This window comes from Daucus carota, chromosome 7 (genome assembly GCF_001625215.2).
Source record: "Daucus carota subsp. sativus chromosome 7, DH1 v3.0, whole genome shotgun sequence".
In the NCBI taxonomy this organism is placed as follows: domain Eukaryota; kingdom Viridiplantae; phylum Streptophyta; class Magnoliopsida; order Apiales; family Apiaceae; genus Daucus; species Daucus carota.
Window position 1 is genome coordinate 39859267 of NC_030387.2, and position 12262 is coordinate 39871528.

Consider the following 12262-nt stretch of genomic DNA (forward strand, 5'->3'; position numbering starts at 1 on the left):
AGATAAAAAATTATTATTATATTATTAACTAAATATACAAAAAATAAAAAATTATTATTATATTACCAAAAAGATATAGGCCAATAAACAGGGCAGACCTAAATTTAGGCATTACTGTATTTAGGCCCTGATTTATGAATTAAACAGACTGTTGAAATTGGAGCCTTGGAGGGCAGGATTTTGAACTAATTACTTCAATTTTTTTTGTGGGCGTAGACATATAGCCATATAGGGTAGTATAAATTAATGGGGCTGAGCAATTTTTTGTGCAGGAGTTGTATAAAAAGTTGTGCTTCAAACATATACTACTTGTATGCATCTCCAAGATGTTATTTCAAAGCTGTTTCGATCCCCTTGACCTACTTGAGATGGACTCACTTTTATTTGCAAGCATCCCCGTGTTCCTCTGTCCCAGGTTAGAAACTTGCAAGTATTATATAATGTATTGATTGTTTGAATATGATTGAACTTTCTTGTAAAGATTTTATCTTTCTAATTGAATGGTTGGTTTGTATGGCTAAAGATTTTATCTTTTTAATTGAATCATTCTATACTATGGCTAAAGATTTATCTTTTTAATTGAATGTTTGGTTAGTATGGGAAAATTTGTTATCTTTTTTGTTAGTATTCAGTTGTTTAGCTTTGATCGGAAAATAACAAAATTTAACCTGTTTGTAAAGGTAGTACAGTATCTTTTTGTATGATTTGCCTGTTAAAAACGGGAAATTTGTGTTTCTTGACGAGTCCTTTTGGTAAAATTTAAAAAAATAAATTTGCTTAGAGTTAATTTAAAATTTACTAATTTGACAGAAAAACCTCAAGGTAAGTACCCTGGAGCGGGGGAGAAAACAAAAAGATATATTGATTTATTGTCCAATAAGGGGTATGAGCACCTGTGGGAAGAGCTTGAACCTGTAAGAAAGGGAGACATGATTAATTTACATGACCTTCTTTTCACCAAAAACAGAGATTACCTCGTCAAATATAATGACGATCAACAGGTATGTTAATCTTGTCTGTATCTCTATCTGAATATAGTAGGAAAAAGTTTCTGGAATGTCACAGTGAACATGCAAGGCTGTGGTGAATCAAATATGCTTATTTTAAAGGTCATAAACAATCTACTGTATTATTATATTAATATCCAATTAAGCCCTTTTCTTAAAGCTCCATGTTTCTGGGGTGCTGATAACATAATATTGTAACAGAGCATAGGTATCGAGTTCAAACCTCATTGTCCCCAATGTTATGAAATATTTAATGTAGCCTGGACCAAAATGACTACTAAACTTAAATAGAGAGTATTATATCTAAATTTCGTGAAATTTTCTCTTTACCGTACATGCACTCACAGGAATGTTATATTTAATCATTCAGAATTTGGATTGGTCCACAATCTATTACATGCTTCAAATATGCTTATGACTGTTGTAACCTCAAGATATGAAGTACTTTATGAATATGTTATATGTTTGATGGTATTTTTAATTCATAAGCCAGCATTTTCGATTGTTCAAAATTTTGAGTACCAATTAAATATCGACCTAATTTCGAAGCAGGTTCTTGGAACATTTTTGAATATAGTAAGAATTCTCTGGATTCATTTTGCCACTGGCCAACTTCTGAATTTAATAGTTCATAGTACCACAGATTTCATTTAGTACATTACTTAGACTAAGAATCTCGGAAACTTCTGGCACTGCACCTTAGACCGAACTTAATACTTCACTTGACTTGTAATCTTGGAAACTTCTAGTAACTCCGACTTAAAACTCCAACTGTTGGAAAAATGATTCCGAAAAATTCTCCTAATAGTCATGAATGTTCCGCAATCTGCATCACTCTGTCTCTCTTTTCATCCATACAAAAGTATAAAATACTAAATGCATATTTATATACTTCTTCCACATATTTGGTAATAGTATATAATGATATGGGTAAAAGACACTGTTCTGAAAACAACATTACTTCCTTTTACTTTAACAATTAGCCATGTCAGGAAAGGAGAGTTTTTTTTCACTCACAAAAAACACATTATAAGCAAGTGGGGAGAAGTGAGAAGCTGTGATTTTTGCAGGTGAAGGCTGCACAGTTGGCAGGCAAGGTTATAATTTTGTATTTTGTACGATTAAACAGTGATCCTTTGGAATCAGTGTACATATTATCCTTGGTAGAAACATACACTTATCTGCTGCCTGATCACTGTCTTGAGGTTGTCTTGGTTGCTTATGGGAGTGAGGAAGATATATTTTCAATTTCGTGTGATTCTCATACAAGCTCTGCAGAAAAGTTCGAAGCTGTGTTCTCTCTCATGCCATGGACTGCAATACCATTTTCGGATATTGCATCCAGAGTACGTCTGTCAGGTAGATTTGGTTTCGACATACTGAGGAAGCCTAGCACCTCGTTTGTCATTGATTCAAGTGGAATAGTTCTGCAAAGTGATAGTTGTGATTTATTTGATAAGTATGGAGGTTTGGGTTATCCTTTCACTGATGAAAGGATAAAATTTCTAAAAGCTCAAGTTGCTGCAACTGTTCAGCAGCCCTCTATAAAGTCACTCTTGGCTTCTCCAAAACGTGATTATGTCATCTCAAACACAAGAGATAAGGTATCATTTGGTATCATAATGTAGAGTTGTGACAACATTATAACAAGTTTGACATTTGATATTCCTCTCTAGTTGTGATATACCTGTTCATTTCAGGATATCCTGATTTAGAAATAATCTATTACTGCTCTTCTTTACAGGTACCTGTTGATACTCTTGAAGAAAAGGTGGTGGCACTGTATTTTTTTGAAGAGGGTATTACTGATAATTGGCATACAGAAAGTATTAAGATGGCGTACGAAGAATTCAGACAAAATAAATCTTCTTTTGAGGTTGTGCTCATTTATCTTTATGATACAATAAGTACTTATGATTGTACAAGTGAAGAGTCTTTTTGGAATACATTTAAGACTATGCCTTGGTTGGCCCTTCCATTCAAAGATTTAAAATGTAGGGAATTGGAGCGCTATCTTGGTTATCCTTTTAATCCGCTTGATGCCAAATCTCCTACACTTGTAATCGTTGGGCCTCGTGGGAGATACATTGAACCTTGGGGTGCTCTCATTATTGATCAATTTAAGCTTTCAGTGTACCCGTTTACTCGTGAGCAAGCTGCTAAGTTAGACACTGAAAAGGTAAGGGAACTAAAGCTGGAGATGCTCTGGGATCAGAACACTATATTTAGGGGAAAAGATGGTAGAAAGGTTAGTTTTTTTGATGTCTAATTATCTTGTCTTAAATCTCTTCTTTGTCTAGATAGCTTCGACCTCCGGTTCATTTTCATTCATATAACCAGTTCCTGTTCTTTAAGTACTTAAGTTACTAGAGGAAATAGTGGAGACTTATATCTTACATTTTACCAACATGCCTTTGGTGATAAAATAATATTGAACTCTTAAAAATGCCATCAAATCAACAAATTTGTTAGGTTTGCATTGGTATGTATTTAGTATATAACCCTTGGCAGACGTATTCTCACGTAGATGTGTTACTTGTCTGCATGTTACTGTGTTAGGGGAATAGGGGTTATATATTTAGATAAAGATACAATACAATATGCCGATTCTAGAGAAACCATATGTCTGCAAGTGGATCAAAATTTGAAGGAGATGAGATATAATACAAATACTGTTTCTAGAGACACCACATGTCTGCAAGTGTATCAAAGGTAAAAGGCAGTAGTTTCTTTTTGAGGCCAGTGCTCTATAACATTGCCTACAATATCACCATTGCACTTTATATAATTTTCAACTAAAATCAGTTTGCATCCCCAAACCCATTATCCTTTTAATATTAGACTGTTACACTTTAGGTTGCCCACACTTTTCCTGCTACTTTAGAATGTTTAGATTGGCTTATTATACATTGTTTGCACATTTATTTTGATGATTATAGGGGTTTTATATCAAAGTGACCACTGTTCTCGTCAATATATCTTCTCTAGCTACCCGATCTCCACGGGAACTCATTTGAAGCACTCAAATCACTATACATATCACTCTTGTTAAATCTTGGAGGAAAAAAATTGGGGATTTTTTCTTCTAATAGATTAATTTAGATATGCAATTTGGATTTTGGTTTAACATTCACCTAATCAAGTACAAGAACAAATTAAATTAAAAAAAAACATATTATCTATGTTCATATATGTGTATAACGTACCTCTAAATGCATAATGCATAATTGTGATTTATATTTATTATATGAGTCACATCTCATGTAGTACATATCATCTCGTAAATAGAATTCCGCTAAGTTATATGTTACTCTGTCCGTTTCATATTATATGTCCGCTTTTGAAAAAAAATTTTATTTCAAATTACTTTTCCACTTGTATTTTCAATGTTAGTTCGTATTTACAAGATAAAATATACACCACATACAAGTATTTAATCTTTGATTTGTATTTCCAAGACTAAATCTATACCACAAACAACTACTCAATTAATATGGTCAATGCAATTTTGTTATTAAGATTTGAACTTTTTAATATGCGTAATTTTTTTCAAAGTAGACATATAATATGAATGGAGTATTATTTTTTCTAGATTTAACGCAGTGATTATATACTAATTTAAGTGTTTAAAATGAGTCCCCATGAATATCGGGTAGCTAGGTCAGATATTTTATTGAGAACGGTGGTTACTTGATATAAAACCCGATAATACAGAGGATTGGTGATGTTTTTAGCAAGGGTTTTATATTATTATAGTGCCCGTTTTCGTCAAGAAATTTATCCATCTATCCAATCTCCACGAGGACTCCATTCAAAACACATTACGTACTATATATATCACCCCATTAATTCTAGGAAGAAAAGTAACAAAAACCTTAACGGAATTATAGTCACAAGATGAAGTCTACTCTACATGGCTCATAAAATAAAAAAAATTATAAGTATATAATATATATACAGAGGCACATTAAAAAGCATGAACATAGATACACACACACACATATACAGGGTCGCGCTCAAGAGAGAATATCGTCACCGTGAAAATAGATTTTTAGGATCTAAATCTAAATACATGTTTTTTTCATGTTTTTTCATCGTTGTGTGTGTTTAAAAATATTTTTAAAATATAATACATAGATATTGACATTTTTTTGCATGTGAAGTTCTGCAGCAGAACCCTAACTAATACTAGAAATAAGGTAAGGGTTCTATGGGCTCAAAAAAACATGTATTTAGATTTAGATCCTAAAAATATATATATGTATTTGTTTATCCTTAACATATTCAACTTTAATATAGATATTTTTTATGGATTTAACAGAGTGATATATAGTGATTTGAGTACTTTAAATGAGTTCCTGTGGAGAAGATATTTTCACGGTGACGACATTATTATGGAACGGTGACGACATTATAATGAAACCCTTTTAGCAAGTGTGCATTGTCTCGTGATTACTGTATAATGGCCCCGAAAATAAGGGTTAATTATCAAAGTAATCACTTGTCACATTCAAATATATTAAGTGAGTCATTCATTATAAAAGTGACTCACCTCAATCACCGATCTAAGATTTTGTATCAACTTAGTAATTCAGAAATTGAAAATTTGTATCAACTTAGTCACTGACAGATGCTTTCCTTGGGGATTTTGAATTAACGAATAAAATGAGTCACTTTTGCGAATGAGTGAATCACTGTATATTTGGATGCAACGAGTGATGATTTTGATCATTAACTCTCTGAAATAATTCTTCGCATTTAACTACCCCAAAGCCTTTAAGCAGAAATAATTTAGTAAAAAATTATTATTTAGTCCAAAACAAGAATGTTGCTAATATGAAGGTATTAAAATTTTAGACAACATAGAGGATTTGTGAAGTTTCCAGCTAAAAATATGCAGAAAATATAATGTTCGACATAAATATGGATTGAGTGCATGCATCGGAACCCAAATATAATTGTTAGGCTTCATAAGTGGGATATGCCTAAATTATATTTTCTAGTTCTTGGTGAAAAAAGAAAAGATAAATTTTCACAGACTTCTTTTCATCCCAACATAACTTACTAAGTTTCTTATCGCGAAAACCCAACTCTAAATCCAATAAAGCTTCTTCACCTCTTCCGTCAGCAATGTCATAAACAGCATATTACATTACCCTAGACTTAATCCAACTGCAAGGGTATTGATATTGGTCTTTAGTTGTATTGTTTTTACATGGGAGTCTCTGAGAAAGGACAAGTAGAAATTGTACTTTGGCGATCTCCTCACCAGCTTAGAGTTTATATTAGTTTTGTTCTGAGCTCTAAAAATACTTCATCTTATATTTTGTTCTAATCTGGTTTTTGCTGCTGTGTATTGACAACTTCAGATAATTGTATAATGGACCACTTTAAAACAGATTACATGGAGTCCTTGCTTATACATATTACATATCCAGATTTTGTTGACCTGGTGTTTAAGTGTCTAACTACTCATGTTACAACCACGAGAAGTGTAAGGCTTCAGCAGTTACGTCAGACAATTCATTTGGACAATCATTCATTACATTTCTTAAGCAGACCTTTACAGAAACTTTGACAATTACAAATCTCATATGGACAATCAGCATATATTATCCTTGTCAAACCATCTTAGAGTTCCCCACCATGTCATTTCATTACCGCCAAATTGATTGAACCCTGATTTCAAATTCTTCATATATCATCAGGCTCTTCTGATTTAGAAGAAAAAAATCAACGGAACTTGAGTATCTGGCAGTGAAGATAGTGATATTCGGTGTTTACTTTAGTGACCAATTTTATATTTAACCCATTATTTAACTTAAGTGCAAGGTCTTAGTACAAGCATGTTGAAGTGTCATTGGTGATATATTGGATTATTGGGGATGTATAGTGCAACTAACTCAAACTTCTGCACTTAATGAATGTTATTTTACGAATGTTATGTCTTTATTATCTTCATTAAATGTTAGAGTACCCAATAACAAGCCTATCATAAGATGAAGATGTATGAGTATGTTGTTGTTCACTTGAAGTTCTTGTTATTCCTCAATTCCTCAAAACTATGCTCAATATGATTTAGACATGTGAATTCTCTTAATCTTATCCTTGATACAATATTATGGTCTTAAAACTTATCTCTACTTGGTTGCTAACTAGTCCTTCATCGCAGGTTCGCTTTTCTGAACTTGTTGGAAAGAAAATAATACTCTTTTTTGAGGGTGATTATTTTTTGCAAGTGGAACTTGAGTTCCTAATCATGTTGGAAGAGAGGTATTTAGATTGTAAGGATACTAGGGATGAGTTTGAAGTAATATATATCACCAATAGCAAAAAGAACTCCCCCTACAGTGAGCAGATCGCATGTATGACATGGTTTGTATCAATGACATCCGAGCTGTTACCCACTGATCTTAGTTTGTATCGTTGTTATTGTCACTTGAAGTCGGGACGTACTTGTTCGCATAGTCAAGAATCTTCAATTCTCGCCTTTGACGGAGATGGAAGAGTTGTGAGGAAATCAATAGAGCTTTCTTTCGACCACATTGATTTCCCCTTCTATGCTGGGAATATGCAAGAGGAGGCTTTTCATGGAATGAATCGTCTTTACGGCTGGCGGCAACTGGATCACTTTTACTGGGGGCTGCTGATCAATCCATACCACAAAAATACATACTTACCCTGTATATAGGCTTGCTTGACCAGCTCTTTCTAATTTCACAACACCACAACAAAGTTTGGCTTCATTTATATACACTCCTGCACCTATTTATCACTTGAAGCTTACATATTTATAGTCACAATTATATTGATGCCACAATAATTATCGTTAAATTTTGGTTAACAACAACAAAGAAATGTACTGGATCACCTAATTATAATAAAAAATGAATTAAGAACAAGAGTATAAATTCAAACAGAGTATAGGACATGATGTTAAATAAAAGGGTAGAGTAACAAAAGTCTGGAGTTTATGCAATTAGGAGTTGCTTTTTCAGATGACTATAATTATCATCTACAAACTTAAAATAATGCCATCTGGAATGTGAGACGGAAATGGATAATCCATCTTGGTCTCATCCTCTCCGTATAGTAAATACAAAGTGCGTGGGACATAAGTCGCAGTGTCTTTCTCAAACTCAAACGCAAGCTCGACCTTCTTACCAAATCCCTTTACAATAGCCTCGTACAGATCCTTGCAAGTATTAACTTCATTTGTCTATGAAACAGGCTATCCTCACCAGATCTCTTCACCACCAACGGCCGACACAATCTATAAATAATCCCAAAATAGTCCTCTAACACTATAGCCCCACCTTGCACGCCATGTCTGAGAGTCTGCCGAATCCAAAACTCCAAGTATTTGCCGTCCAAAACTTTTCCATTCTTATCAAACCAGTAGGTCTTCATCTCCTCGATGATATCTATAGGCAACTCACTGATTTTGCCCACCACATAATTGTAAAGAGGCTCCTTCTTGATGTCCGCTTTGACATAATTTCTCAAACAAATCACCCCACCCTTTCCCATTGCATCTAACTCTCCTATCCAAAGGCCATGGACAACAAATCCGTAGCCTTTGATATAATAAAATGTCAACAACAGTACTTTTTTCCTGGCTGTTCAAAAAGACGTTACAAATTTAAATAAGAGGCAGTGATAATAGAATTAAAAATCTAACAGTAAGTTATGTGGAAAGTAATTTCAATTTGTAGCCCATAATTTTGCTAAAAATTAGAGTAACATATCTAAGAGCAAGTCTAATAGGTGTGCTAAATCAAGTCTTAAATCCAAAAATAGGGAATATGGGATAAAATTGCACTCCAACACTATGCTAGTGATGTGCTAAATCACTAGCACAAGCCTCCCCTTCCCTATTTTTAGAATATGCTAGCCACTTCTAAACTATTTTTATCATTAAAATATTCATTTCATTCTCTCCTCCACATCATTTCCCTCTCTCCTCCACACCAAAGTTGTTTAAATTTAATATTATTATAATAATAGAGAATGAATATAGTGAAAACTATTGGAGCTCATGTGCTAAATCTAGTGCTAAATTACTAAGACATATTATTTTATAATATTTTTGGAAAATCTATTAGCATAGTGTTGGACTTGCTCTAAGGGCCGAAGAGAACTAGTAGGCTGATGGTCAGGGTCAGGGCCTCAGGGGTCAAAGAAGTATAAAAATACTATCCTCCATGTGTTCCATATATTCATGTGTGCAACAGTAACACGCACTATGTTTAATAAAATGAAATCAAACATAAGCTTGAATGTACAAATTATTAATATTATTTCTTTTTGACTTTGCTCGGATTCAATATATTTACGGTAAATGAGATGAACTTGACCAAAATTCACATGAAAGCCACGAGCCTTAAACAAAAAAGGCCATGTTACTGGGCAACACATAGATGAGCCCATGGGTCCAAACTCTAAAGCCTGCTAAATGTTCTTGCATGCTGTCGCTGAAAGGCCCAATATAAAGTACGAACAAAATGTTCTCATCCATTTGACCGGAATACTTTCGGTGATAATCAAAAAATTATAGTTTCTTATATAATCTAAAATTATATATTCTTTCGATTTATAAGTTGCTTATAAACACCACCAGTTGTACTGAGTTTCAATTAATTTGTTGTTAATGTTTTAATATGAACCGAAACTACTAAAAAATTTAAGCCCTTCAGCCAAGGGGATGTCAGTTTTAAAGAAATCCAGTTAGCACTTGGCATGCTGAAAACACAGACACGGTCATGATTGAATGCAGCTACTAAACATGCAATAAACTTTGCAATTTAGATATCTTAACACATTGAAAAAAAATGCAGAAACAATGTTTGTTAATGATGAAATATTATGCATCACACCACATGCCATAAACTTAAGTCACAAACAAAAACATTTTATATTCGAGACATACTAGTTAAATTTGCCGAGGGTGTTGGAGTTAACCATGCCTTATCTTCCAGCTCAAGAAAATAATCCAAATCCTGTATACATACAATACATAATTGGTTACAAAATAAGTTGTTGTTTTTGATTTTTCTTTCAATTTATATGAAATGTGAGATCTGTAGCCTTACATAAGAGTTATCTCTCTGACTACTAAAGACACCGCGCATCGCATTTTGCCAAAAGACTTTGGAGAATCTGAAAAAATATCATAAATTGCAATCTGATTAAGTGAAATCACCAAATAGCAGATAGTTCAAGAGTCAGGTTACTAACTGTAATTCATCATCCTCGGAAAAATCCCAAGCATCAGATAATAAAGTGTAGTTCACCTAACAAAGTGAAAGAGATTTCCAAACAAGTCACAAATAATATAATTTGGAATATGTAAGTGTTCAAAATTATATATACTTATACACACACACCATGTTGAGTTTTTGAGGAAAAGATTTTGAAACACAAAGCAGATGGTAAGTATTCCAAGTTGATAAACAAACAACTATTGCTTTATCCTTCCCGCATATATGACAAATAAACCAATGCGGCTCCTCCAACAGCTTAGACAATATTTTGTTAATACAAACTCCTCCTGTAGAGCACTTTGCAGATAACCTGTCAAATGCATTTTATCTTACTTAGTTAACTTCACATATAAAAATCATAAAATATTCAAATATTGTTTTCCATAAATATAATTCATGATTTTAGTGTTATTACTTTATCCTATTAACTTATTGAAATTAGAATCTTACCAACTAAAACAAGTCTGGTGCATGAGGAAATTCCTAGCACCAACAGATGCTAAACTAACAGGGCCAGTGACCTACAATATTTTATCAAAACCTTTTCACACACCTTCTTAACAAATAATACTTGATCAGAAAGAAAATGAGGAAAAATAAGAACTCACAGAATTTATCTCGGAAGAATGACAAATTAAACAGTGTTTGTCACTCTTATCATCATCTAGTGAACTATGGATGAATTTTTTTGTCTCAAACAATCTGCATTTCATTAGTTTAAATAATTTAGAAAAATATAAGCAATGGAATGAAAAAACTCGATGTACACATGACCTTTTAAAACCAATTATACTATACGACATATAATAATTCTAAAAGTGTTTAATTATTAAGTTGATCTATATACGTGTGTATAAACAAACATTAGAAAGTGATACATTAGTTCATTTTAACTTAATATTATTTTCAATAAATAAAACATCTACCAAATCCAATCTAAAGGTATAAAAAATAAGTCACATGTATGATACTAGAAAGAGTCATTCATATTATAAAAGAAATAGGCTTCTCTGTGTACTGTAAATATGTAGACTGGGTCGTCAAAGCAGCCGATCTGTGAAGTCCATAACATGATCCAGTAGTCAATGGAACTGTATAAATTTAACCGAAACAATTAAAAATTACACCACAAAATATTCCATGAATAATATTTTAGACCAAGAAGAATTACCAAGAGCTCTGGCCCGTGTGGATGACAGGAAACGTGAAACTGATTCAATCATCATTGTGTCATTGTCCATTTTATTATTATAAAAGTTTACATTAGCACACTTCACAAATAGAAGCAGATGATATCCAAGGTGAATTTGATAAAAAGAAAAAAGAATTGATTGCAGTTTCTAAAATACAATCTGCACATTTACTAATGGAGCACTAACCGTCAAGAAAATATATGTATAATTAATAATTACAAAATCGATATGATATGGAGGTATAAAATATAATTTGCTTAATTATTGCACGAATATAAAAGCAAAAAAATATAAAAACACCGACTAAGTTTTAAAAATCCTCCTCTCCTACTGTATCTCCATCCATTTATCAATTCTCTTGCTATAATCCCCTCTTCTCCACTTGTCCAACTCCATCACCATCACTCCTGTATTAAAAAACAGGCCTTTTTCCCCTCAAACACCTGCGAAAATTCAGGGACCTGCCAGAACTCATCAGTGAAGTAGCTCTTGAAATCTACATGGCAGTACTCAGGAGCTGCAATCACTCTTGACCCTGGTAGAGTCCAGGTAAATCACATGGCCAACACAAAGATCAAGCATCTCAACTATGTAAATCCTTGCATAGTTCAAAGGCTTATCAAGAGCTTCTCTGATAGAAGACGAGATGAGCCCTTTAACATGATTTCATCAAACACATGCACCTTGAAATGCAAAGATGGGAAAGTTGACTTGAGTGTTCTTCAGGGCAAGAAGTGTGCTTCAAAACAGAGTGTATAGCAGCAATGGAGCCTCTCAAGTAATGTGAATCAAGGGTCAT

The 12262-nt window shown here is 33.2% G+C and overlaps 1 protein-coding gene and 1 pseudogene across 1 annotated transcript; one reads left to right on the forward strand and one right to left on the reverse strand.

Moving 5' to 3' along the window:
- The first annotated feature begins 106 nt into the window (after positions 1 to 106).
- Positions 107 to 7826, forward strand: LOC108196712 (probable nucleoredoxin 1). Its single transcript, XM_017364118.2, has 5 exons — positions 107 to 415; positions 811 to 1001; positions 2078 to 2611; positions 2752 to 3255; positions 7180 to 7826. The coding sequence occupies exons 1-5, from the start codon at positions 247 to 249 to the stop codon at positions 7696 to 7698; spliced, it is 1917 nt and encodes a 638-aa protein (XP_017219607.2). The 5' UTR covers positions 107 to 246; the 3' UTR covers positions 7699 to 7826.
- A 3940-nt stretch (positions 7827 to 11766) lies between these two features.
- On the reverse strand, positions 11767 to 12262 carry LOC135148016 (probable galacturonosyltransferase-like 10; annotated as a pseudogene).